The 26,614-nt window shown below is 34.1% G+C and overlaps 5 protein-coding genes and 1 long non-coding RNA gene across 11 annotated transcripts; 4 read left to right on the top strand and 2 right to left on the bottom strand.

Annotated features, from left to right (window-relative positions):
- LOC114186036 lies at positions 1-2,859 on the top strand. Of its 3 annotated transcripts, none has more exons than XR_003604962.1 (6): positions 1-118; positions 200-1,419; positions 1,518-1,919; positions 2,014-2,115; positions 2,196-2,634; positions 2,724-2,859. It is a non-coding gene; the product is annotated as an uncharacterized LOC114186036 (long non-coding RNA). The 3 variants fall into 3 exon arrangements; XR_003604963.1 differs by having other exon boundaries at positions 4-118; positions 200-443; positions 1,310-1,419; positions 1,518-2,115; XR_003604961.1 differs by having other exon boundaries at positions 1,518-2,115.
- A 2,204-nt stretch (positions 2,860-5,063) lies between these two features.
- Positions 5,064-6,312, top strand: LOC114183305. Its single transcript, XM_028070278.1, has one exon. It carries the CDS (start codon positions 5,165-5,167, stop codon positions 5,570-5,572), a length of 408 nt encoding a protein of 135 aa, XP_027926079.1. The 5' UTR covers positions 5,064-5,164; the 3' UTR covers positions 5,573-6,312.
- LOC114185870 lies at positions 5,828-6,214 on the top strand. The gene has a single exon (XM_028073810.1). The coding sequence runs from the start codon at positions 5,828-5,830 to the stop codon at positions 6,212-6,214; it is 387 nt and encodes a 128-aa protein (XP_027929611.1).
- A 134-nt stretch (positions 6,313-6,446) lies between the features above and the next one.
- Positions 6,447-10,415, bottom strand: LOC114183304 (lipid phosphate phosphatase 2-like). Of its 2 annotated transcripts, XM_028070276.1 has the most exons (9): positions 10,023-10,415; positions 8,830-8,922; positions 8,039-8,263; positions 7,870-7,957; positions 7,675-7,784; positions 7,507-7,597; positions 7,139-7,327; positions 6,984-7,043; positions 6,447-6,858 (listed from the first exon to the last, which is right to left on the bottom strand). In XM_028070276.1, exons 1-9 carry the CDS (start codon positions 10,083-10,085, stop codon positions 6,653-6,655), a joined length of 1,125 nt encoding a protein of 374 aa, XP_027926077.1. In that variant the 5' UTR covers positions 10,086-10,415; the 3' UTR covers positions 6,447-6,652. The 2 variants fall into 2 exon arrangements, with proteins under 2 accessions (XP_027926077.1, XP_027926078.1); XM_028070277.1 differs by lacking the exon at positions 8,830-8,922 and having other exon boundaries at positions 10,023-10,413.
- Positions 10,416-11,477: 1,062 nt separating this feature from the next.
- LOC114183303 (protein PLASTID MOVEMENT IMPAIRED 2) lies at positions 11,478-14,287 on the bottom strand. 3 transcript variants are annotated; one of them, XM_028070275.1, is made up of 3 exons: positions 13,802-14,287; positions 13,590-13,679; positions 11,478-13,511 (listed from the first exon to the last, which is right to left on the bottom strand). In XM_028070275.1, the coding sequence occupies exons 2-3, from the start codon at positions 13,647-13,649 to the stop codon at positions 11,739-11,741; spliced, it is 1,833 nt and encodes a 610-aa protein (XP_027926076.1). In that variant the 5' UTR covers positions 13,650-13,679; positions 13,802-14,287; the 3' UTR covers positions 11,478-11,738. The 3 variants fall into 3 exon arrangements, with proteins under 3 accessions (XP_027926076.1, XP_027926075.1, XP_027926074.1); XM_028070274.1 differs by having other exon boundaries at positions 13,590-13,652; positions 13,802-14,285; XM_028070273.1 differs by having other exon boundaries at positions 13,590-13,649; positions 13,802-14,284.
- Positions 14,288-15,291: 1,004 nt separating this feature from the next.
- LOC114184912 (RAB11-binding protein RELCH homolog) lies at positions 15,292-25,016 on the top strand. The gene is made up of 20 exons (XM_028072307.1): positions 15,292-15,691; positions 16,276-16,425; positions 17,075-17,259; positions 18,176-18,283; positions 19,467-19,637; positions 19,724-20,290; positions 20,636-20,710; positions 20,784-20,912; positions 20,989-21,063; positions 21,151-21,360; positions 21,578-21,730; positions 21,834-22,048; positions 22,255-22,372; positions 22,485-22,617; positions 22,688-22,889; positions 22,972-23,077; positions 23,154-23,294; positions 23,388-23,511; positions 23,653-23,769; positions 24,233-25,016. Exons 1-20 carry the CDS (start codon positions 15,493-15,495, stop codon positions 24,610-24,612), a joined length of 3,558 nt encoding a protein of 1,185 aa, XP_027928108.1. The 5' UTR covers positions 15,292-15,492; the 3' UTR covers positions 24,613-25,016.
- Positions 25,017-26,614: the final 1,598 nt, after the last annotated feature.

Raw genomic sequence — 26,614 nt, 5'->3', positions numbered from 1 at the left:
AATAAAATAATAATTTAAATCGATCAAACTAATTGGAGGTAGCGTCGTCCTCATTTCGACGCAACGCCGACTCAAAGTAAGTGAAAAAAAAGAGAGGCTCCTGCAGGAATTGAAATTGGTAAAGTGAAAAATTCAGTTTCCCTCTCTTCTCATTTTTGCAAAACTTTGAAATTGCATTTCCCCTCTCTTCTCGTTGCAGCGCCCTTCCTGTCTTCTCGCAGCCATTGCAGCGTTCGTGGAGCTTGAGGCGAATCAACTTGGGGAGCTCGATTTCAGCCATTTCAGCGGGTGTTGTGAGGTAAGGATCGAAACCCTTTTTTGTTTTGTTGATTATTTTGCATTGACAAACAATGGCTAGTGGCGTCCCCAATGTTGAAGTCCATGGTGATTGAGCTTCTTGTGAAGGTGATTGAGGTTCTTGGTGGTGGAGCTGAGTTTTGAGAGTGAGATTACTAATTTCCTAAAGTCTAAAATTGAACTTGTTATTTGATTTTGAAATGGATTTGAGATTGAAAATAGTTGGTTGGTCAGTTCTGGATATACTTTTGTTTGTAAGGCTTATGAATGATATATGTTTAGAATGTGTTGTTTCCATGCACCTAACCCCACATAGTGAGATTAGGGTTTACTGTTACTTTTGCTCCTAATTAGGTGGAGGCAGAAAAAAATTGAATGGCTATATATGGTGTAGCTTGGTAGAAAGAATTGCAAACTTTGTTATGTACTGCAATGAAGCCAGATAACATAAATTACATTTTCATGGAAACTATTTTCAGGGTAGTGTTTAGGAACATGCATTGTTAATTGAGTCCATTATCTCCACATGCTGAAGATGAAAAAAAATTCAATGTGACATGATTCTTCTAAAATAATTAACCTGACAGTAATTAAGAAAGTTAAGACGCAGCTCACAACTGCATTCACTCATTTTCTACACATCAACGCCCCACCAAGGAGTGTTAGAAAAAGGGAAAAGGTAGAATCAAACAAAAGGATTGGTTACTTTTGTTATTGTAAGTAATAGAAGCATTTGAGAAGAGGGTGGTTGTACTTGAAGAGTATAGTTTGAGCATGAGCATCACTGTAGTTTGCAAATCTTTTAGCTTTTCTGTCTATTTTCTTCTTTATTTCCATTTCTTTTTTTAACAATGACGGCTAAAAGCTTAAACTCCTAAAACTTGTTGCCCTTAATCACTGTGGAGTGTCTTTCAACACCCTTAAAGTAGTTCATTTTAATAACTACACAGATATTAGTGTATTATTAATCTGCATCAAGTTGTAAGCATGATCTTCTGATGTGGGGCACCAGATGTTCAACTTTCTTTTCACATGATGGAGTGAGTCTTGTTTAGGAATTGAAAGTGATCGCATTGTGAATCACTTTATTTTTTAAAGAAGAGGAATCACCTCAATTTGAAGGTAATGAAAATTGCTCTTTTAAGGAGAATAATGAGTGTGTTTTTTTTTTTTTTTAATTGTGTCTGATACTTACTAATACTTTGGTGTTGGACATGTAGGAGAAATGGATCGTAGCTGGATGTATAACATGCTTGATTCTTCTAGGAGACTCACACAAGAATTCATCAATGGAGTGAGAGACTTTGCATCGAAAACAATGGATCAACCTTGTTTTATTTTAGATGGAGAGATAAGGTGTCCGTGCATCAAGTGCAAATGTATGAAAATCCTCAAACCAGCGTATGTGAGAGCTCACTTGTTAAAATTTGGATTTATGCCAAATTATTACGTTTGGGTGAATCACGGAGAAGAAGGATCAAATTTTCAAACTTAGGTTATGTATCCACTAATGAAAAGTTCAAATCAAAATTGTCTCAAAATAAAATCAACAAATCCTCAGCAAGAGGTGGAGCACTTCGCACTACAGGCAGCAAATCCCACCTCGACATTGCATTGGATTAGTAAATTTTGTTTAAGACATCAAAAAATTTTCTTACTTTTGTGAATTTTATGTGATCTTACCTATAATTGTACTAATTATATACCTTATGTCAGGAACAAAAACATGGTCGTTCTGTGGATCCAGATGAGTTATTTCTTGCCACTTATAAGAAGAAGGATGGTGCATGGGTAGATACACGTGCACATCAAACCTATGTATGTTATTGAATTTATTATCATCTTAATTATATTTTTAGGCTACATTTCTAATACTTTCAAACATTGTGATTGAATAGGAAGCATATCATCAACGTGTGGAAGAAATGGAATCAGATAGTTCTACAGGATCCACAACATCAACAAGAATTCAATGCTGGAAAGAAGTTGTTGGAGGGAAGAGTCGAGGTCGAGTTTATGACACTAATGACATGGGTGCCAACATTCAACATGGTGTCACATCCCTCACTCGTCAACCTTCCTTATTATCCTGTACAAAGGATGAACATGCACGTCACAACGAAAGACTTCTGGAAGAGGTAAGACATGCCAATATGGTGTTGGCTGAAACAAATAGAAAGTATACCATGATGCAAGAAGAAATAAAGCTCATCCAATAACAATTAGCCTTGGTATTGGAAAAGCATGCTGCACACACTTCCATTGGTACGAGTCAAGTACATCCTCATTATGACAAAGAATTGGATGATCAACCCGTAACTAGAACATGACTTCTCGGTATATCCTCTTCACCAAATTTCCAATTATATGGTATATACTATTTTTAAGCTTCACATATTTATATATCTTAAATTTTTATTTTACAGGTCTTCATTTAATTATGATTAATTGGACCCTGATTTCTAACTTTATGTCACTTAGACTTTGAACTCAAGTTGGATTATTATATTTAGTACTTTAGTAGTATGATGGTGAACATTGTATTAGAACTAATGTAACCACTTCTTGGACAAATATTTTCTTCCTTTATTGATATATTTCCAACTTCAATGTTATTATAATTTGGTGTTCAATTCTCACTTGTGAAATTGAGTGTAATTCTAATTGAAATTGGGAAAAATTATGATTGATTGTATATATGTATGTTTATTAGGTATAATGTAGAGCATGCAAATTCATCAAACAAATTGGTTTGGTGTAGACCAAGTGGCTTGTGTCGGCCATAGTGTTTGCTTGACCCACTCTACCTCATGATTAATTTAAAATTTATGTGAGATTTGTGACGGCTAGAACCACACTATAACGTCGCATCTATAGACGTCTAGCCCCATGCTATAACGTCTACATAGGGTGATGCTATAATGTTTACATATGGATGACATTATAGTGTCTACATACGGCCGATTCCATAACTTTTTTGGGTTTTGCGTTGCAATCTGTTGAGACATTTGGGTGACGTTATGGTATGACGCTATAGTGCAACACCATAGTGTTTGTTTTCACTTTTAGAGTCCACTCTTGACCGACTCTAATTTATTATTTTCTTGTAATGATGCTATATTAAATCAATAATTATAAAAAATTATAAAACTGATAATCTTTATAAAAAAATAAAATTCTATTAGAGTAAAGTAAGTGAAAGGCTTTAAAATCTAGCAGACTAAGAAATTACACAACATATCAACATATAAATCTCTAATCGCAATTAATTTTTTAGTATGTAGTTGAATAAGTACATGTCTTTTATCATTTGTAGTTGAATAAGTACATGTCTTTTCTCATTTAACAACAAATTATAGAGTTTTAGGTGAAATACTTAATACTAATTAATAAATAAATTAGTCCCAATCTCCAAGTAAACATTTTAAGTTTTGATGAGAAATTATTACATTGATTAAATATGACATAGTAATGTATCTAATATTTATTTTTTCAATTTATTAAAATATTTTTAATTTATTGGTAATTTAAAAAAAAATTACTGCTGGTTTTTGTTATTTACTTTGTTTTATTTGAAAACTTTTCTTTTACTACTTATCTTTCACTCGTCTTCATCAGTATTTCGTTCCGTTGAAATTTACTTACTCATTGAATTATACAATTGAGATGAATTCCTGCAATATATCGGTAGGTTGAGAAGTATTTCCCTCATGTTTCTCGATTTATATTAAATTAAATGATTATCTAAAAACCTTTTTCTAAATGGTATTTGAATCACATATTTCTTTTAAAGAAAAAAAGTGTGTTTGCTAGTTCTTTAAATAGAAAACTGAAGTTTCATAATAAATCAAAGATTAATTATTTATATTTGTTTATTAAGTATTATATGGTCCGATAGTGGTGTAATACAACATAAATTAAAATAAATTTAATTAGCAATAGATGATGTTAGTTGTACTAGTTGTGATTTTTTAGCAATAAATGCATAACCTAACATCTGTTATAGGTTTACGTAATGACTATTTAAGTAAATATATACTGTAGTTCCAGTATGCTATTAGTATTTAGTAGTACTGTGTTTTTTTTAGATATATTTTAATTTACCACTATCATAAAAAAATGCATTACTTCTTAATTACGATTTGCTATTAAGTAATATTATAAAATATTATTATTGACTTAAAGGTTCTAAATTCAATCTACAATTGAATTTGAATTAAACATGTCGATTTTTCGATCTCCAATCACATATTCCTAAATGAACTAAAAATAAATAAATCTAAGCACTGTTCAAATACGGCAGCCATCTGAATATAATTAAGTGCACTTGACTTGAATTTCATCTCTAACAACATTTAAGCATCAAATATTCAAAAAATTAAACAGAAACTGAAAGTGACCACAATGAGAATGAAAATGACTCTGCCTTTTTTTTTCCCCTCCTTTGGAAGTATTAAAAAGCAATTTTCCTACGTAATATTCCGAGGAAGATACAAAGCTAAACACTGTGTTGGTCATGATTGTTGTCTCACACACATCACAGTACCATTTCTGGTCAAAGATCATTGCTTTTTTTTTTTTTTTCATTATTTCTCAAAAGCAGCCATATATATAATATGAAGAAAAAACAAAATATCGTAGGTGCTGATATCATGGTTTATATAGTTTATGATTTTACCAATCTTAATCGATTCAACATATAGACACGTGTGTTTGTTTTTTCCACCAACCATGATTTCTTTTATATGAAACGATACATTTTTAGAGTGTGAATTTCTCACTTATATATTTGCCGAATTGCGAAGACAAGTTCAAACACAATCTAACACACTCTCATCTTCAAATTGAAGCTATTGAAAGCAAGAAAATGGAGATACTATTTCCTAGGGCAACGTTCGGTGGCATAAAGAGGAACCTGAGACGGCAGCGCTACCGGCGGCTCCACGGTGGCGCGGCCACCGGAAGGAGGAAAATGGCGATAATCCAATTGAGAGGTCCACGTAGGCATTGGAGGTTGAGAACGAGTGGAAGGTTTAGATGGTTGATGAGATCGCCATTGAAGATGCTGGCAAAGCTGAAGAATGTTTATATGAACTTGATGCTGAAGATGGCAGGGAAGACACGTGCTATAAATAGTGATAAGATTTTTGGTGCTAAACGGATTCCAAACCCTCGTCACGTGTCTAAGAAATACGCATGTGATGAATTTGAGGCAAGAATTCTTTTTGAGATTTCTAAGACCTTAGTGCCTTCCTATGAACTTCATTCCATGTAATTAATTTTGATCAAGTAAAAATTTATTAATTTTACAAAAAATAATAGTTTTATATTTTGTTAGATGAAGGACATTTTTTTCTTTTATTAAAACCAAAATGAAAATGATTTATGAATAAATAAATAAATAAAAAAGTGAGTTTTAGACATGTTGGGCCCGTGGTGTAGAAAACAAGAGTTCATACCCAAACCTACGAGTTAGAAAATCCTATCCAACAGCAGCCGCGGCAAGGGAACACTGAAGGAAAGCAAAGAAATGGAAACCAAAGCTAATGCTGAATCTTTCTGGACTTGGAATGCCGACAAGAACGCCGACCAAAAGCAATTCTCTGTTACGAAGTTCCTAGGAAACAACAACAAACCCCCCAAAGCTCGAACATCAGTGTTGGGTCCTGGCTTCGGAGCTGGCATCGGATGCGGCGCCGGAATAGGTTTGGGTTTGGTTGGTGGGTTGGGGTTCGAAGGCTGGTCGCCGTTCAACCACCTCCGCCTGGTTTTCGGCCTGGGAATGGGTTGTGGAGTTGGTGTTGGCTTCGGCTTCGGCCAAGGCATTGGATACGATTTTAATTTCCGGACTCGTAAGTCTAGAAAGTCCGACAAAAGATTTTCAGATCCCCACAAAACAATTGTTATCCAGATTTGATTATATGATTTTTTTCCCTTCTATGTTTATTGATCATCCTTGGAAATTGACACCTTTTTCATTGATTCTCACGCATTCATAATATCAGATGCTTTATTTGATTTGGTTTAGTCCATGGAGTAGTAATCACATCATCAAAGTCAAATTTGGAATACAGAGCTCATATATATACTGCTATGAATTTATTTATTTTTATGTAAATTATGATCGAATGAATTGGCATTCCAGGAGAGACACGTGAAGAAATTTCGTATTTTCTTATGTCAACATATTCACAAATAAAGAAAGAACAGATGACTTGTCCAAAACATGATTCTTACGAACAGTAAAAGACTTGTTTCAGCAAAATGTGGTAGTTCTAGATCCTGGTTAAAATTCTAGGATATGAACAGGCATCTAATTTACAAAGAGTAGGATTATTAGATTTAGATGTACACTTTATCCTCTTCCAGATTCAATGTCATTCAGTGTTGCATTACGATCCCGTGATAAAGATAGCCCCATGCACCCATGGCAACCTTGTCCCTCCTCACCCTCAGCCTGAACCTCTGTTAACTGTGCATGACCAGAATTTGGAACATTAGGAACTTGGGTCATTTGTCGTGATTCTTCCAACATCCTAAAATATGCATAAGGACCCCAACCTGCAGAGGAAAACAATATATCTAGAACATCAAAAAGTTTGACAGAAGGAAACAAATATATGAACTTGGGCTAATTTTTAACAGGAAATTCTTTATTCTGCAATAGAATCTGCATTGAAGCAAACCTTCAGAATGATAAGGAGGCGGAAAAAACTGCAAATAGCAAAATGTAGACACTGTAAGCCCTGAAAGAAGAAATATTATTTAGTGAGTAAAGTGCCAGAAACAGTTGAGTAGTTTTCGAGGCTTAGTTTAGAACTAACTGTAAGGGTGGACCAACCTAAAAGGCCTCCGGCAAACACATCCTGCCAGTGGTGCCAGTAGTCATCGACTCGAGAAATGCCAACAAGTGATGCAAAAAGTAGTGGCAGAAAAACAATGCAGAGTTTTGCAACATGACCTCTGCGATCAAATGCTTTTATTTTCCCAGATAAGTACAGTGATAAAAATCCCAGACCAGAAAATGACCCTGCAAATAAATTGAAACTATTTAAAGCAAAGAACTACAGAAATTTGAGAACACATGCTTTGAATGAGATAAACTAATTCCACCATTCATTTCTATTAAACCATAAAAGCTATGATCATGGAAAAACCAGTCTTAGTGTAAACCTATGCAAAACAGCACATTAAATAAATGTTACATACATGAAGTATGGCCGCTTGGAAAACTCTTGTATCCTTCCTTTACGACCCCTTTTTCACCATGACAGATGACATCTCCCAATTTATCATAAACCTAATAAAAAGGTATAATTTAGAGTAAACATAATTGATAAATATGAATTGAAAACCTAACATTAAGAGAAAACATACATCCTTTCCATCTGGAAAACATCGCCAGAAGAAGTCTGGTCGAGGTCGACCTACTCCATTTTTTATTGCCTCAGTAATTACTGCTGTTATTAAAAGAGAGAACAATAGACCTGTTCCAGCAAAAAATCTCCTTAGCAAACAGAATATGCTTGTCAGTAATTGAATGAAGGAGGGGTATTTAAAGAGTAATAATACCCAGCACAGCATGATGAAGATCATAGACATCTCTCCTTCGGATATAGACAACAAGAAAGATCACTATAGGCAATAAAACTGCATATATCTAACCATGACAAGATAATCTTGTTAATGCTGTTATTGAAGGATAAAAATTCACGTTATATATCTGAAGCAATTAACTTACGGGAATGGACCAAACAGGAACCGTATTACTCTTCAGGGGATATCTGAGATCAGTCATCATATCCTTCCCAACAAAGCGATGGAACGGATGGACAACGTACAGGCCGATAGCAACCAACACGAGGAGCAAGAGAATGAGCCAATCATGTTTGTGTGTTCTCGCAACTGCATATCCATGAGAGCTCACAGTATGTGAACCAAGTTGAACTTCCCTCGTTCTAAAATCCTATAGCTCACAAAAACCAGAATTGAATTAAGGAGTGATCAGAAAAGGTGATGTTCAATTCTTCACATTTAATATAAGAAAGCAATCAATCAATTTTAGCAAGAGTCATCCCTAGTAAATTTACATTCTGTGTATCTTCATATACTGATAATGAAAGTGAATTAGAGCATTTAAAGAAAAGACAGAGGTCAATCAGTTCATCAGCAAAGCATGCTAGTCCCTCAAGAAATTACAGTATAAATATATGATGTAATTAGATGGGGGAACTCCTTCTCTAATAAAATCAATAAGCATTTTGCTGAACTTATATCTCTATAGCAAGGAGCTCAAAAAGCATCATGAACAACCTGATTCAACTACAAGCTGGTCATTTGCAGCAGTTTTAAACTGCAGACAGAATGATGTACCCAGAAGAGGTTGTTAAATGCCAGATATACAGATATATGAGAACCAGTATTCCTATTCTCAAATGATCACTAAATTGTTTGTCAATCCCTCCACCTCAACTGGTCTAGCCCAAAAACCCTCCTTTAGTTATTCAAGAAAAATGTTATTAAATTGTATACCTCTTCATTCTTTTTGTCTATCAATGGAAAATTAATGGATGAAAAGTGAGCACCAGAAACAGCAGAGATTCCCAGCCTCCTGCTTGATAAATCCTAGGTAACTCCAAGGAAAGCATTATCAGGGACAAAATACCATGAAAATACCCTGATTTGCTTCGTTTCTCTTGAAACTTTTGGCCTCTCTTTTTATTGTGATTTCATAGACAGAAGGGATATACATTAAAGTTAAACAAAGCTGCAAAATATCCAAATTAGGAACCTAGAGAATCCTACGAGTAACAAATAAACATCTTAAATATAACTGAAATTTTAAATCTATTCAGCAGAAATGCCAACATCTCTGGCTACATATATGCAAAAGCGTTTGAATCACAAGAATGTAAATATCAATCAAACACAAAGAACCAGAAGTTTAGGATTCTAGAAAATCAGCACAAAAAAAATGAATTTAATGTACAAAGTAATGTAACCTTCAAAGACAAGCCGACCACTAAAAAACAGATTATACAGCTTGCTTAAACATAAACGAACCAGAAAGCACACTGAAACTAAACAATTGGTTTACATGAAAGAAATAGATAAGTTCAAGAGTTAAGAGCTGAAACCAAGAATTCACTTATGAAATCAGCCGCAATAAATTAGAAGAACGACATGATTAAAAAAGATGTTTGACAAAAAATATGACGTTTTTTTACCAAGTCTGCTATGAACTATCAGCCCATATGTCCAGCACTAAACACCGCAAAAAATTTCCAAAAACAAGCAAACAAACATTAATACAAAAGATGGGCATGGACATGGTTATAACCACAAATAGTACATATAAATAGTAGATAAATAAATATATAAAAATCAATAAATGTTCTGCTTTGGAAGAAAACATTATGCGACGTCTTAACCTGGTAGTATAGAACAAGAAGAATGTGTACATATAACTCGATTTCTGCTCGAGAAGGGAGGATAAAAGCTTCACAAAGATGAACATTACCTTAATCTGGGGGCATCAATTAAATGGTACAGAACATCGATTATCACACAGATCCATCCATCCATCCATTCATTACTTAAACACCATTAACAAAGCTTCAAAAGCTTAATTTTAAAGTTTGAAACAACGTTCAACATACAATAGAATCAGCGTGTGTATGGCAGGGAAGAAGAACAGAGTTGAAAAAAAATTATAAAGCGCTGACCTGAAAGCGGGTCCTAATAGACTGAAAACCAAAGAGGCGTCTTAAATCCCACCAAGAAGCCATTTTGTGAAGCAACGAAAAACCATTCAAAGAAATAGACAGCAAGATTGGCAGTTACAAATAAGAGCTTAAAAAGAAGAAAAAAGTGAAGGGGTTGCAGAGAATAATAGCATATGCAATATGGAAAAAAAGTGGGGAATTTCAATTTCAATTTCAATTAGTGTCCACACGGCAAAAGATGCAGTGTGAGAGAAACTGGGTTAGGTCATTCTCATTCACACTGATTATGCAAATTACTGGTATACACTAAACTGTGTGATGGAAAAGACAAGAAAACGAAGGCAGTGAGAAGTTATTGTGGCTCCTAAATTATTGCATTTTTTGTGTTTAATTAAACTTGTACAAATCGCCAATAACGTTAATTAATCCTCCTTTTGGAGATTGAAACATGTAATTGTCTGGTTATTCTTCTTTGTCACTGTGAAACATTGTAATTTGATGTTTTTATTCGTCTTAAAGATACTACTACTCACCATAGTACATACTTTTTAAGGAGTTTCTTCTTATCCTAAAAAAGTAACCTTATCAGTGAAAGTTACAGAAGAAAGGAGAATAAATTATCTCAAACATTGGTTTTTAGAGTTAATTAAATTATAACATTTTTATGATTTTTTATTATTAGAGTTTATATAAATTTAGGTTTTTAGATATACTATTTTATTCGTTACAACCAACAAAATTATATAATGAAATTAAGTTTATTGCGTCGCGATTTTTTATATGTGATATTCCTTATCCTAAAAATTAATTTTAATAATAAATTACATACATTTAGATATGAACAAAACAGATTGTTAAATTTATTAAAAGCTAACTTTTTTCAGTGAAATCTCTTGTACATTTCTTCACCTACCCTTCATTCACAATAATAAATACAAACTTTTTGAAGGATAGATGAAAAAGCCTTTATTAAAATTTTGGGGACCAGAGAAAACACATTGGTTGTGGGTCACTAAAATTTTAAAGATTTGGAATAAACTAAAAATATAACATTTAATACTACTAAGAAAAAAAAAAGAAAAAAAATGAATAGTTTTAATATTATCATCACTATTCAATACAACAAGTGAGTTTTAATATTATCATTCTTAAAAAGAGTTATAAATTTAACTTTATAAAAAATAGTTTATAAGATAAAATTTAATTTATTTATGTATTTGTATACTTTAGTAGCATTTTTAAGTGTAGAATCTCCAATAGAAAAAACAAACACTTTACAATCATAACTTTCAACATTTTATACCCCATTTGTTCTTCTACTAATTTCGTTGCTAGAACTATTTTCAAATCAAATTTGGATTTCAAATCTTCAACTTCACATGAGTGTGATTTGATTATTTCTAATATTCTTGTGATTAAAGAGTCAAGTATTCCAAATATCATCACACATGCATCAATCATCAAATATTTTCTACAATTTCAAAATCAAAAAGTCTTTTGGTAGTAGAATCCTTTATCCTTGATATGGATATGGATAGAACAATGATGAGAAACACTTGAACCATCTGGGAATGATACTGTGAAAAGAGAAGAAAGAACACAGTGAGAAAATGAACACTGTGATGTGAATTACACATAGCAGTCACTAATAGACACAAACACTCTTCTCTGCTTCTAAATTGTAGCAGAGATTATGAATTTGTCTATTTTGATTCACTATGTATTCCTAGAGTTTCTCTTGCCTCTGAAAAGCTTTGTCAAATTTGGTATTACCTTCTTTCTCTTCTTAATGGTAAAAGGACTGATAAGTCTAACTACAGGTGAAGCATTCTTCTGAAACTTTGTTCCTCTTGCAGGAGTAATAGTGCCATTGAGTTTGATGCTTTTTCTAGACATGGCTCTCGGGAAGTTCTTGGATGAACTCTTCTCTCGTTTTCTTGGCCAATTCTCAAACTCCTCACTACTCACTCTTCTTGAAACCAACCTCTCTTTGGTGTAAACCTTCAGCTCCTGCTCCAGTTTTGTTTCTTTCAGTTCTCTCTGAACTATTTTTGTTTCTATCAGTATTTCCTTCTCACTGGCCTTCAGAGCTTCAATCCATGCCTCAGCTGCTGCTACTTTTTTATCCGCAACTTCTTCTGCTGAAGCTGCATGATTTTTCAGATACTCATACTCAAATTTTGAGATGGTAATCAAGGAACTATGCTGTGCTTTCAAAGCTCTTTCTCTCATGGTAGTTTCAGTGAGAGTTTTGAGCTTCTCTAGCGCTACAACTTCAGAAGCTTTGGCTACTTCTAGCTCTTGCATCACACCTTGCAATCTTTCCTCTGTCATGTCTATTTCAAACTCAACTTTTTGAATCTCTTCCTTGGTAGCTGTGACCTCTTTGCTTACATGCTCATTTTCCTTTCTTGCTTCTTCTGTTTCTGTCTTGAGTTTTTCAAGAGTATGAGACAGACTCGTGACTATGGATCTGGCCTTGACTTCTGCAGCAGACACAGCTTCTAATTTAGAATTCGCTCTCAATATCTTTGAATTGAGAACTTGAACTGTTGAATCCACTTTCCCTTCGTTCTTCCTTAATCTATCTGTTTCAGCAGAGACATGCTTAAGCTCGTTTCTGATGACATCCATGGAAGCCATAAACTGAAAACCTTCTTCTTTAACCAAAGCTAATTCTTTCCTCGCTGCTTCTAATTCTTCTGTTATAGTCTTCAACAATATAGCGTCTTCTGATTCCTCCCCTTCCCTGAAACTTTCTTCCAAGTGCTTCACACTCCCATCTCCTTCAACCCTTTTCTCAATTTCTTTAGCTGACTTATACTCATTCAGCAAGAGATCAACATCTGATAATGTTATAGCCAATTTAATTTCAAGCTCCTTTGACTCATCAATCTCTTCTCTGGCATCCCTCAACTTTTTCCTTGCGCTTTCCAATTTGATTGAAAATTCATTTGCTTCCTGTTCTCTCCGGGCTTCAATATCTGCAAGTTCTTTCAAAGCCTCAATCCTCGCCAGTTCAGCAAGTACTTGTTCCTCATTGGCCTCCTCAATCTCCTTCCTGAGTTCTTCTGCAGTTGTTAAACACGAGAGCATCTTCGAGTTTGACGCTTCGATTTCCTTCTCTGCACGCGATTTTTCTTCCAGTATCGAAGCCACATCAAGCTTAAGCTTGAACAATTCCTTTTTGAGATATTCCAACTCTCTCATGACCTGTTCATACTCATTCTTCTCGTTCCTCTTTGCAACAACCATTGCCCCATGCTGTTCCTTCCCCTTCTTCTCTAGTGCCTCTACATCTCTCCTTTGCGTTTTTGCATTGAAACTTGACTCCTCAATCTTAGAAGAAAGATGTTTCACTGTCTTTTTTGCATTCGAAAGCTCAGATTCCGCATGTGCTTTTGCAGACTCTGCACTCCATTTACTCTCTTTGTACCTCCCAATATCCCATCTTGCTCTCTGGAGTTCCCTTGTTCTTGAAGATGGCCTCTGAGAATCATGTGAATGAAAAATGAAATAAAATAAATTAAGATTTAATAGAAGAATGTTCTTTGGAGCTGAATATACCTTATCATCATAGAAGTTAACAGTAGCTTTAACTGATCCAACACTTCTGCTACCATCCATCTGCTATAGCCAAGGTATCAGCAATTTTTGCTTAAATTTAAGAAACACCAACATAAAACAAATTCTTTCTGTTACCAAAACTAGGAGCCACTGTGTGACATGTAAACAGTGATACAGAAAAAAAAAATATGACAAAGGAAGCAAGTGCATACCTGAGGCTGTGCTTGTTGGTTGGTTTGATGAAAAACTAAAAAGTTAAGGCAAATGTTGTGGCTGAGAATTCTGTGCTCAAATGGCCAAAACAAAGAACGTAAGTAACAAGAAGATGGAGGGAGTATATCGATGACTGGCTGGTATTGGAATTGGACACATCGCTTCTTGTCCCTTTCTTGTTTCTTTATAGATTTTTTCTGGTTACATTTTCAGGTCCCAATTTTTTGTTTTTCAAACATGCATTGGGACCACGAACTTTTCATCTTCACTCGTTTGTCTCTTATATCATAGTGGTAGCAGAGTTTCTGCTAGTAAAAAAAATGGAAAATTGTGCCTTAATAGAGTTTTGTTTAAGCTTTTTACTAAGATCCCTGAAAAATTATAAAGGGGATGCAGAAAATGAAGGTGAGATTTAAATGAATGCCGTCAAAACCATTAAACAGCATTGAATCTGAACAAAACAAAACTCTGCAACAAAACAGTTTTACTTTTTGTCATAGCTTTGGAATGTCCTTGTAGCAATCAATCACACCCACTCTTTCTAAAGTTGTTCCTTACTATATACTAAACAAGAGTGTATAAGCCTTGCCACAATAAATCATTGGCCAAGTATTCTCCACATCTTCAAATGCAACACCATCAAACTTGGTCGAGATATTAATATTTTAAGGTGGCATGTCCCATCCAACACAACACCTGTTGGAAATAAATTGGGTATCATAAAATTATTTATAGTAATTTAGTAACCTTAGTTTAGATAATGACCACTTGTTGTTAAGATCGACATGTTTGTCTTTCTTTTTAACTGCAGTATATTGACACCGACAAAATATTCTGTGAGAAATAAAAGCCATCTTTGTTATGGTTCTGAACTTTTAATCTGTATAATATTAATAGATTGTTATTTTCGTATAGAATATATGTTTGGTTAATAATTATTCCTGAGAAATTAATTCAATATTTTATCTAGAAAGGTTAAGCATGTACTATAGGTTTCTTTAACGTTGAAATTGGAAATATCAATAAATTTATTTTCTTAAAATGTTACGTAATAATCACGAGACAGATAAAATGTGAACCAGAGGTTTCTTTAAGACTTGTGTTTTGAGGAAATGTTTTTCTTGTTTTTGTTTCACATCTTGGTCCACGCGTTTTCAACAAGTTCATAACCTCATTCGTTAGAACTCAAAAAATCTTAGCAGAGCTAACGATTTTTCCAGAGAAATTAAGTGTGTAACTACATATCATAAACAAGCAGAGAAAAATTTTCAATCAAAATATATATAATTGCAGTGATAAAAGAATTACAGTGCTAATTTTTATTTGTGCAAAAAAACGTAAGAGAAAGGAGCAATCTACATAAAATCACTTTTAACACATTGAAGTGAAACTTTTGAAGAGTAGAAATGAAACTAAAACATAAATTCCACGCGAGGGTGAAAGTTAATCATTTGAGACATAGTTAACATTATTTGTTTTTTTTTTTCCTTTTAATCAGTTCACGATTGTGGTGTGAGCAAAATATAAAGAAAAAATAAACACGTGAGATTTCGGCGCGGTAGCACAGTGTTGGAAGTTGAAAGCACGACACGATCTGAGTCACAGTGTGGTGTTCGATTGAATGGCCTCAGATCAGAGAGTGAGCGATTGAGAGAGGGTTTTGATCTGAGGATTTGGTAAGAAGAAGAAAATGGACGTGGAAAGATCGTCGCTGTGCAATTGCGTGGTGAACTTTCTGTTGGAGGAGAATTACGTTCTCACCGCATTCGAGCTTCTTCACGAGCTTCTCGACGACGGCCGCGACGACCAGGCCATTCGCCTCAAACAGTACTTCTCCGATCCCTCTCTCTTCCCTCCCGATCTCATCTCTCGCCTCAGCACTCTCCGAGGTCGTTTTTCGCTCTTTTCAATTTCCTCTAAATGAATTCTGTGAGGCACACACCTTCACTGCTGCAATTTACGTTTTCTGATTGCCGGCTCGTTCTGGTGCTGGTAAACTATAGGAATGGATGTATGTATGTATGTATGCACGTGTGTGTATGCATGTATGAATTGATTATTATGCTTATACTAGTGAATGATATGTATTTTGTGCTTATGAAATTTTTTGAGTTAGAATAGATCTTTAAAACCGAAAACGATGATATGCGTGGTTGATTAGAAGAGAGTTTCAATTTGGAATGGAGGAAACAGAAGTAGAAGTTAAGAATGATTGCGGTCTTTTTTGTGGGAGATTAGAATCATACATTAAGTCATTCTCAAGTACATGTGATATTTAGGTATGGATTAACGTGATATATCAAATTTACTGGTTCATTTTATGGGAAATACACTTTTGATTTCGTTAATGCGGACTTTGATTTTGTCTGTTGTGCAATCTACGGGGAGTTGAGCTCCGTAAAGCATATATATTCTATCCATAACTTATGAGCTATGATGTACTGTCTTCTTGATTTTCATTCTTGCAATGCAGTGGCTGATGCTCAAACTTTGTTGGAAGAGAAAGAAGCAGCAGTAGAAAAGTTAGCTATCAGTGATTATGAATTGCGTTTGGCTCAAGAAGACATCTTAAAACTCAAGAGTGAGTTGCAGAAGAAGGCAGAAAACCTTAATGAACTAAATGGTATCTTTTCTTTTCTCTTCTTTTCAAGATATTGATTATTTTTAAGTTTTGTTATTGAATTAGCCTTCAATGTCATACATTTCACATTAAAATATATATGATTGTGTTGGTTGCCTTTAGTTATGACAGTTTTTTGATTTTTCACTTTCTGCCACTAATAACACGATTTGGCATGGAGAGAGTATTCAAAGAAGTTACTTAAAACTGTGTTCAAAATTGTGTAAGAGATTGTAGTCTGCATTCAAAAGGTTGTAGATGATGACGTGTGGAACAAAGAATAGTGGGCTGGTGCAAGTTTTCGATGAACAAATGAAGTAATCACAAGACTGAGTGACTTGCAGTTACCTACATATAAATCTGTTGTAAATAATACTGCTACATTGCTGAGTTATCAGTTCTAGTTTAATCTTGGTTAATATATTCCCAAAATCAATATTTTGCAGAAGCAAACCCATTTATAGTTTGTTGACACCCACTACATTTTGTCTTATGATGCAATTTGGCTTTGTAGGAGATATCTTACATGCTCCATCCAGCTCTTCTTTATTTCTCCTCTTTCGTAAATTCTTCTTTTTTGTTAAAATGTAGTACAGCTTGGAATACTTGATATTTCTCTTAATTTATTCTTCAATGCTTTTCTTTTTTGAAGCAGCTGAAAAATTAAGTGGAGATGTTTCAGTAAACGATGGGCAGAAAATTGAACAAAAGAAGAAATTTTTTTCCACCGATTTGGGGTCATTAAAAGAAACAGAACGTCAAGATCTTAACTGTGCTGTAAAGGAGTATTTGCTTTTAGCCGGATACCGTCTTACTGCAATGACATTTTATGAAGAGGTTGGTACTTCTGTATTGGCTGTATCCCCCTTTCTGTGACTTTATGATTCCCCCCAATATGTTTTTTCTTGTTTTCCTTTCGTAGGATTTCAGTTTTGGATACTTTTGTCCTTTACCTTTTTTGGTTTGCAATTGGGAATTAAAGTGGTGACACTGGCAGCAGCTGTAGTTGCTTTGTTATGGACCATGAGGCATGAGGAATTAGTCTCAGTCACATCATGAATTAAAATGATGGTTCTACACTTAATTTTTCCCATTAAACTTAACCAACGTGTATAAAAATCAGAGGGGAGCAGTCTTATCCATATGCTATATAAGGGAATAAAAAACCCAAAGAACTTAAGCAACTAGCTAGATGAGGTTGCAATTTCATTGAGATTTATGGGTCCTGTTTCGTATTTCTAGTTCTTTCGGTTTTATTTTCTTTTACTTTATGATGGAATATTTTTGTCATTTTATCTATTTTTCATTGAATGTCCTGCTATATCTGTGCTGTTTCCCCCAAGAAACTAAAACGGAAGCTAAAGGAGATTAATGTTCTTTTTTTTTATGTTTGTTCAAGATGTACCAAATGTGTTATCGTACAGGAATATATGATAACACATTGTTGGACACATCTTGAACAAACATAAAAAAAGATATTAATCTCCTTTAGCTTAATGGCAAAGGAAAGGAGAGATTCTGAATAATAATATAGGATTGATATTGTGTGTGATATGTGTCAAAGATCTTGTTGATTTTAGAGAGAGAAGAAGGAGAAAGAAAGAAGATGTTTTATAGAGTAGTCGGAACGAGAATTTCTAATTATATGTGGTGGATATGTTTTTGAAAAGTCAGTATGCCACATTTTGTTTGCCTGGGCAATTCTTTGGCCTAACTTGAGCACTAATTTGATCTGCTGTAACTGTTGCTGTAGGTTACAGACCAGGATTTGGACAATTGGCACAACACACCGGCATCTGTACCTGATGCCTTACGCCATTATTATTATCACTATCTTTCATCAACATCAGAGGCTGCTGAGGTAATTTTTCTTTTTATCTTTATTGTATCAGAATGTTTCTCATTGCATGCTAACTAGTGCTGAGATTTTAATCAAGAAAGAATAGTGCTGAGAAATTGTCTGACATATTTTATGGCTATGCTCCGCTTGACTTTTTAATCTTTCGTTTGGTGGGTTTTATATCATGTACCGTGAATTTGTAGGTTTATGTGTGCCTTTTCCTTCTTCTATCATTATGTTAGTTTTTGCTGATGATTGATGTTTAAGTGATAGGGTTGGTATTATTAGTTTATGGTTAAAATTAGTATGAGTGGGGCATGTGTTTACAACTCGTGTACTTATTTTTATGATCTGTCAGAGTTTTGAAACTATAATCCAACCTTTTAAACTTGTGGTTGCAAACATCACAGGGTTTTCTTTAATACATGAATTCTATATGTTATCTGTCATCGACCAACTATCCCAAATGCTGTTAGGTTTTCAAAGGTACAATGGTTGGAGTAACTTCTCAGCTAACTAGATGATTGATTTTCAAGTTCAACTGATCAGTCTGCATGGATTTTAAAATTGTGGCCGAAAATATTTGAAAATGTTGTATGCCATTATCTACAGATCTTTCGGTGATGTTGATAGGAACTGAGGTTACTGTGGATTAATAGAGAAAACCTCAGAGCAGCACTCTGATTACGAGGCCAATATGAAGAAAGTGTAGCAATTGACAAAGAAAACAAAAATCAGCAGGAAAACTTCCCCTTTCCCATTTCTCCCATCTTCCCTTATCACCCACAGCCACCAACTTTACCAACATGCTTCTTGCACCAGTTCCCACATCTGCAAGTTTGATATAGCTAAAATAAATCCATTTTTAGCCCTCACCTGAATAGGAATGTCTAGCAGATTTGTTTTGATACTTATGACTTCTGAGGCTTGACAATCTGTCTCCCTTTTTGTAGTCTCTTTTCTCTAAAAAAATAGTTCTGTGGAGACAAGTTTTTTAGAGGAAGTATTTCCTTTGCAATTTAATTTAAGAATTCCTGCTTTTAGTAGGTGGAATTAATTCTCTATATTTTTTAGGCATTGGTTATTTTGAATTGACTTTTATTTGTTCTTTTGAAGATTTAGGTAAATATTTTTACCAAATTAATCCTATAATGTTCGTTGCAAGTCACTGTTTCTGCTGAATCAAACATGGATGCTAATGCAGGAAAAATTTTCCCTACTTAGAGAAAATGAAACATTGCGGAATGCAAATAAGAGTCTAAATCAAGAAAATGAGAACTTGTCGAAGAACAAAGATTTGGCAGAAGCTCTAGTAGTAACGTTAACTAAGTCCTTGGATGCAATGCAGAAAGATCTTAAAGACAAAGAGAACCAGGTAATGCCTTCTTATATTAAAAGAAGCTTACAAACAATGTCTATATTTTCAAATAAAGATATTGTTATAATAATTTAACTTTTCAGGTGCACGTTTTGAAGCAATCCTTGGAGCACCAAAGAAAGGAACTCAGTGATTGCAGAGCTGAGATCACTTCCCTGAAAATGCATATGGAAGGGTCTCAATTGGGAAATAATCTAGTTGTCAGTGACACTGACAATGTTCAATCTGAATCTCTGGAGAAGTACAAGGAAGAAATTAAGAAATTGCAGAAGGAAAATGAATGGTTGAAGGAAAAAAATATAAAAGGTCCTGAATCTGAAAATTTTGTTGGTTCTGAAAATGGAAATTTGCAGACTGATGATAAAGCAGTTGAGATTCGTGATGACCGAGGTGAAGTCTCTAACAGTGTTGATGTGGATTTGGGTGTTGAACACAACGGAAATGCTCAATCACCAGTTGTTCAGCCTCTTAATCAGTATGACGATAAACATGAGGATACATTGCCTGAGCTATTTCATCCTGCAGATACAAACAGTGTTGTTGAAAATATAAAAAACGTCTCTGAACAAAATGTTGGGCTACAAGCAGTGGATAGCAGCTTACTTGTAAAATCAGACAGTGTGAATGATGAAGCAATATCTGAAAGGACAGTAAGTTCATTGTACTCTTGTTTTGGGGAAATCCTTAAACATCATTAATTGGTTTCATATTGCTTACCTTTTTGAATAAGTGAGCCTGAAGAAATGATGTTAAGTTTTGGTCAGGACTTAGGACTTGTTCATGTTAAAAAGGGTGAACTAGGAATACTTTTGCTGGTCTCCATTGCGAGTTCTATAGTAACTCTGAAAATTATTAAGATAAAAATCTATCCCTCTTTATATAAAAAAAAAAGGAAGAGTCAGAATTGACTAAATTTTTACCGAAAGAGGTCTTTGTCTATGTTATTATGTATTCATTATTTTTTTTCTTATATATATATATTTGAATTTTAACAGGGGTTAGGAACCATTCAGATACTTGCAGATGCTTTGCCTAAAATTGTTCCTTATGTCTTGATCAACCATAGAGAGGTTTGCTTCTCCATACATTTATTTAACTTGTTCACTGTACAATATTGGCTGCATCAGTTTTCTTTGGTTGCAGGAGCTCCTTCCCCTAATAATGTGCGCAATTGAGCGTCACCCAGATAGCAGCACTCGAGATTCTTTGACCCACACATTGTTTAATTTAATAAAGCGTCCTGATGAACAACAAAGACGAATAATAATGGATGTATGTTGTGATTTTTTCTTAACTTGTTCCAATGCATGATTGAGTGCAACTTTGAATTTCACTGTTGTTGTTTCAGGCATGTGTCAGCCTTGCAAAAAATGTTGGAGAGATGAGAACAGAAACAGAATTGCTTCCGCAGTGTTGGGAACAAGTATATTGTAGCCTCAATTTTCAACTTACTCTTTGCCATTCTGAATTTGGAACAAGGTTTTCATTTTTTAATTGTTATGATTTTTAGATCAGTCACACATATGAGGAGCGTAGACTGCTTGTTGCTCAATCATGTGGAGAGCTTGCAGATTTTGTACGACCAGAGATTCGAGATTCTCTTATTTTATCCATTGTACAGCAACTAATAGAAGATTCTGCTAGTGTAGTTCGCGAGGCTGCTGCTCATAATCTGGCCATGCTTCTTCCACTTTTCCCAAACATAGATAAATATTTCAAGGTCAGCCTCACTATATTTGCTTCGAGGCAATCATGGAGAAGGTTTCTGACTTGAGACTTGGCTACAATGTAAGCTCTAGAACAGGTTGACAAGACATGGTCTAGGGAATGGAGCCTTTTACCATTACCATAATATGACAGTAATTTCTAAAAAGAAAAAGAATAATAATTATAATAAAGATTAAAAGTTGCTCCAAGTCTGTATTTTTTCTGTATAGGTGGAGGATATGATGTTTCAATTGGTGTGCGACCCATCAGGAGTGGTGGTGGAAGCGGCTCTCACGGAATTGGTTCCTGCAGTTTTGAAGTGGGGAAACAAACTAGATCATGTTTTGAGAGTTTTGCTTTCTCATATTATAAACTCTGCCCTGGTATTTGTTTGACTTTGTAATGTCATTGCACCCTTGTTACTAAGAATTTCATTCTTGATTAGTACTATTTTTATAAAGTGGAAATCATTGCCCCAATCTGCAGCGTTGCCCACCTCTTTCTGGGGTTGAAGGATCTGTTGAGTCAAATCTTCGTGTTTTGGGTGAAAGAGAACGCTGGAATATAGATATTCTGTTGAGAATGCTGACAGAATTGCTTGCTTTGGTGCACAAGAAAGTAATTGAGACATGCCCCTTTTCATCCACTCCAGAAACGATCCAAACTGTGCTACCTACTGCTTTGCTTGAATTGTATGCTAGGTAAGCTTAGCAAGAATGGCTTATGCCAATGACCTATAGTCTTTATGTCACATCCTACCATCTGAGTGATTCACGTTGAAATCTTTATGCGATTATGCATTCTTCCGGACATGCCTAGCACATTTCCATACACTGCTGAGGATAAACTTTGTATGACTGCACTGTCTAAACTGTTACTGATCCTGAATGATTTCCATTTTTGTTAGAGGGGAAGTTGAATGGGATGCCTTTGAATGGATGCATGTTGAATGTTTTCCTAATTTGATACAACTAGCTTGCCTGTTACCTCAGAAAGAAGATAATTTAAGAAGTCGAATTTCAAAGGTCACTTACCTCTCTTTTGAAGTTTTATAATTAGTTATTTTGTAGAACTTCTGAACAAAGTTTGATTATAGTTATTTCTGAGCTTTCACTTACATTACTCATTTGAATGCAGTTTCTGATAGTTGTTTCTGAAAGTTTTGGGGATTCCTATAATACATGCATAATGCTACCAGTATTCTTAATAGCGGTTGGAGATGATGCTGATTTGGCATTTTTACCCACTTCCATCCATTCAAAAATTAAAGGTATCCGATAATTCAATAGATTTGTGATTTTTTTGACATAATTACTATGTATTTGACTTTTCACTTGCAGGTTTGAGACCAAGATCTGCTGTCGCCGCTAGGCTCTCTACAATGTGTGTCCTTCCGCTTCTATTGGCTGGGGTTTTGGGTGCTCCTGGAAAACATGAACAATTAGCTAAATATTTGAGGAAGCTGCTACTTGAAGATAATTCCGTGCAGAATCCATCAACCAAGCACATTCCTGAGATTATTAATGCTATCCGCTTCATTTGGTATGATTTTAGCACCATAAACATTCTTAAAATTTATTGTATTGTTTTCCAATACTCATAATGAGCATCCTCCGTAATGCAGCATATATGAAGTAAACCATGGTATGATAGTTAATATACTATGGGAGATGGTTGTCAGCTCAAATGCGAGCATGAAAATAAATGCTGCTAAGCTTCTGAAAGTTATTGTAAGCTTATGCTTCCTTAACACCTGGTTGCATCTCATACAATTGCCAAAACTAACGCAGCAGTATTCATTCGTAGGTGCCATACATTGATGCAAAGGTTGCTTCAACTCATGTTTTGCCTGCCCTAGTTACTCTTGGATCTGACCAAAACCTGAATGTTAAGTATGCTAGCATAGATGTATTTGGTGCCGTGGCTCAACACTTCAAAAATGACATGGTAATCATCATTAACATTTCTCCCTGTTTTCTGATTAAATTATGATGTTATGCTCCTCGTTTCAAATTGCTGATCCAATAAAATATCTTCCAGATCGTTGACAAGATACGCGTTCAAATGGATGCATTTCTTGAAGATGGTTCCCATGAAGCTACTATTGCTGTTATTCGCGCATTGGTGGTTGCGGTACCACATACAACTGAAAGACTTAGAGATTATATCCTTAACCTTGTTTATAAATAAATTATGCTTGGAAAAATTGCTTGATGTCAACCATAGTCTCATTTACCTAATTTCTCGTATTTTGTTGGCTTCCAAGATCTCTGAATTTTTGCTGTTTCTCTTTAACTTGACATACATCTTTTGTCCAAGATTTCCCAACTTACAGCTACGCCAAACTCAGCAACTGATTTGATGCGTCGACGGGACCGAGCCAATGCATTTTGTGAGGCAATCCGAGCTCTCGATGCCACAGGTTTCATTTAAAAATTCTACTAATCTTGTGTCCACAAACACTATTTAGCTATTTTTATTGTTGACATAGTGTTTAAGGTATAAAGATAATCTCTAACATAGTCTACTTATTTCAAGATTACTAGATAGATATTTTTCTTTTATTCCATTTGTCTTGTTTTGTTTGACAATTTATAAAAATAAAACTTGTTCTATTTTAATTGGATACGAGAAATATAATTAATTGCATAATATTTTTTACGAAATATAAAATATTAATTCCATTTGTTAATTCTTTTAGCCGAGACCTTTAAATTTGACTTTAAGTAAATTAGTCAAAAGCTTAAGCAACCTTGTTTTCTACAAGTCAAACCCAAACTCCTTAGAAGCGGACTCATTTACACCATTGAGCTAGCATACGACTTTTAATTTTCCATGGAAAGATTGTTTTACTGTTTCGTTACATGTCATTGCTTCTCTTGTAGATCTTCCTGCAAACGGTGTTCGGGATTCCTTCCTGCCTGCTATACAGAATCTCTTGAAAGACCCAGATGCACTGGATCCAGCACACAAAGAAGCCCTTGAAATTATTATGAAGGAAAGATCAGGAGGAACTTTTGAGACTATTAGTAAGGTGATGGGGGCTCATATTGGCCTTCCATCATCAGTCACCAGCTTCTTTGGTGAGGGTGGGTTACTCGGAAAGAAAGAAACCGCCGAGCAATCATCAGAAGCTACCGTGTCCCCCAAAGCAGCTTCACCATCGCCAGTAGAAGACACTAGATTCAGGCGGATCATGATGGGAAATTTCAGCGAGATGCTTCGTGGCAAGGCAAAAGCCCCAGAGGAAGGTCACAATCAATAAGATGTATTTCTGCATGGTAATATTTTTGCTGGTTCAGGTACATCTGGTGAAGTTCACTGTGGTTTCCCATATTTACAAACACAACGAAGATTTGTCTCAATAGGTAAGATTGGCCACTGTTGTTTCCCAAATATTATAGTCATTTTATATAAAAGAACAAAACAAAAATTTTGCAGTGATTTTTCTTTAGATAGAAGAGGAAAATATAGATAAATATTTTACTGCAGGTTTGTCGTATTTTTGCTGTGTAATGATCTATTATGAATTTATTAGGCCATGTGTCAGGGAGAGGAGATATTTGAATGAGCACGGTAGATTTGTAATTATTCAATGAATTATCGTATGACTTGTGTTGGATTTTTTACTGATATTTTATGGATTGGGAGAGAACTCTAAATTTCTTATATGGATAGAGAAAGAACATTTTGAGAGGTTCCCTTGCCTTATTGTTTGATGTTAATACACAAGGTTAGAAACAATTTCACTTTAGTTTCTTTTTGTTGAACGACATTGTGGTTAGAAGAACTTGTGACTCATTGCGAATGTGATCCTAATGATAATTGCGTTTAGGTTTGGATTTGGTGTCGGTTTAGCCTCCAAAACAGCCAAGAAGGAAGACAAGATGAAAATAACGTTTAGCATTTCAAATGGGACAAAAATAAGCCTATAAATTAAGATAAGTATTGTTTTTAGATTGGATAATACTTACAAGGATTTATAGTATGTACAAATCAAATATTTTGTGTTACTTTTGAATTGTGTAATGATAAAAAGAAAGACTAGTATTTTTTTAATTATATACAATTTTAATATATGATAATTATTAATTGAAAAAGTTAAACATTTATTATTTTTATCTTTACAGATAAAATCTTTGTTTATGATATATGGAACATTTATTTTATAATTATTAAATATTATAATATCAAAAATTAAGATAAAAATAAATAAATTATAAGCTCTAATTAAAAAAGAGTTTAGTTTATACAAATACAATATTAAAAGAAAATTATATGAAAGACTTAAAAATACATATGATCACCTTATTTATATCAAATAAAAGATATATTACTTAATGATATCATGTGTTTATATTATAATTATTTTAATTTGAAATCCTTTTTACTTTAATTATTAGTTATTATTTTTCTTTTCTTTTTTAGCTTTAATCTTACCATAGTAATTATAAATAAAAAAACCGTTTGAAAATAATAGAAGTAAAACCAAAATAACACTTTTATCATTGTTATATTTTTTAATTATTAAAACATATTCGAATATATAAGTTATTTAAAAGTGATTCAAGTAAAATTCATATTAAAACAAATTTTAAAACACAGGTAGTTTGTACACTAAAGTGTGAGGAATACCAAACAACATATCTTTTTGGTTATTAAATTAATTTCATCCTCATGTAATATTTTTCTCCTCAGATTATTCATTTTCACCCGTCACCGACAACACATATTATTGTTATTAAATAATGCATTTTTTCTAACTTTTTTTCTTCTCATTCCCTTTATTGTGTCTTTGGCTTTTTGTTCTTAACTCTTCCACAGTGTCCTCCATCAACATTACTGAAGGAATCTTTGGAAATAAGTATTTAATTGTGTCTTCCATTCTTCTTTCCTTCTCAAAAACTCTTTATGTTCCTTCTTTTCCAGAAGTGTTCTTCACTCTGAAACTTTCCTTTTGCAGGGTAAGATTCTTTATCCCTTTCATACATTCTCTCATGCTTCCAATTTTACTTTCCTGAGAAACACAAAGAACAAAAGATAAGGGAAATTACTTGTATCACATTATTATTTTACTTTTTATTCACTTCTAAAATTTTATAATTTATTCACAAGTCATTTTTTATATAGTTTTTTGTCTTATAATAATTAGGTGTATTTATAATTTACTAGCTTATTTATTTATACCAACTTGAAAACGAATATTAAATATATAACCTATTTTTATAATTTTTTAGAAAAATTCCGGGGGCCCAGACCAGGCCCAT

Source organism: Vigna unguiculata, chromosome 5 (genome assembly GCF_004118075.2).
Source record: "Vigna unguiculata cultivar IT97K-499-35 chromosome 5, ASM411807v1, whole genome shotgun sequence".
Classification (NCBI taxonomy): Eukaryota; Viridiplantae; Streptophyta; class Magnoliopsida; order Fabales; family Fabaceae; genus Vigna; species Vigna unguiculata.
This window is presented reverse-complemented; position numbering and strand designations above follow the sequence as displayed.

Bases quoted from the DNA above. Each gene is read 5' to 3' on its own strand.
- LOC114183303 (XM_028070275.1), bottom strand. From the start codon at position 13,649: ATGGATGGTAGCAGAAGTGTTGGATCAGTTAAAGCTACTGTTAACTTC. The intron at 13,512-13,589 runs GTATATTCAGCT...CATGATTCTCAG, and splicing joins TTAACTTCTATGATGATAAG to AGGCCATCTTCAAGAACAAG.
- LOC114184912 (XM_028072307.1), top strand. From the start codon at position 15,493: ATGGACGTGGAAAGATCGTCGCTGTGCAATTGCGTGGTGAACTTTCTG. The intron at 20,291-20,635 runs GTAAGTTCATTG...GAATTTTAACAG, and splicing joins AAGCAATATCTGAAAGGACA to GGGTTAGGAACCATTCAGAT. The intron at 21,361-21,577 runs GTCAGCCTCACT...TTTTCTGTATAG, and splicing joins ACATAGATAAATATTTCAAG to GTGGAGGATATGATGTTTCA.
- LOC114185870 (XM_028073810.1), top strand. From the start codon at position 5,828: ATGGAAACCAAAGCTAATGCTGAATCTTTCTGGACTTGGAATGCCGAC.
- LOC114183304 (XM_028070276.1), bottom strand. From the start codon at position 10,085: ATGGCTTCTTGGTGGGATTTAAGACGCCTCTTTGGTTTTCAGTCTATT. The intron at 7,598-7,674 runs GTATGTTTTCTC...CCTTTTTATTAG, and splicing joins GTTTTCCAGATGGAAAGGAT to GTTTATGATAAATTGGGAGA. The intron at 6,859-6,983 runs GTTTGCTTCAAT...TTTCCTCTGCAG, and splicing joins GCCTCCTTATCATTCTGAAG to GTTGGGGTCCTTATGCATAT.
- LOC114183305 (XM_028070278.1), top strand. From the start codon at position 5,165: ATGGAGATACTATTTCCTAGGGCAACGTTCGGTGGCATAAAGAGGAAC.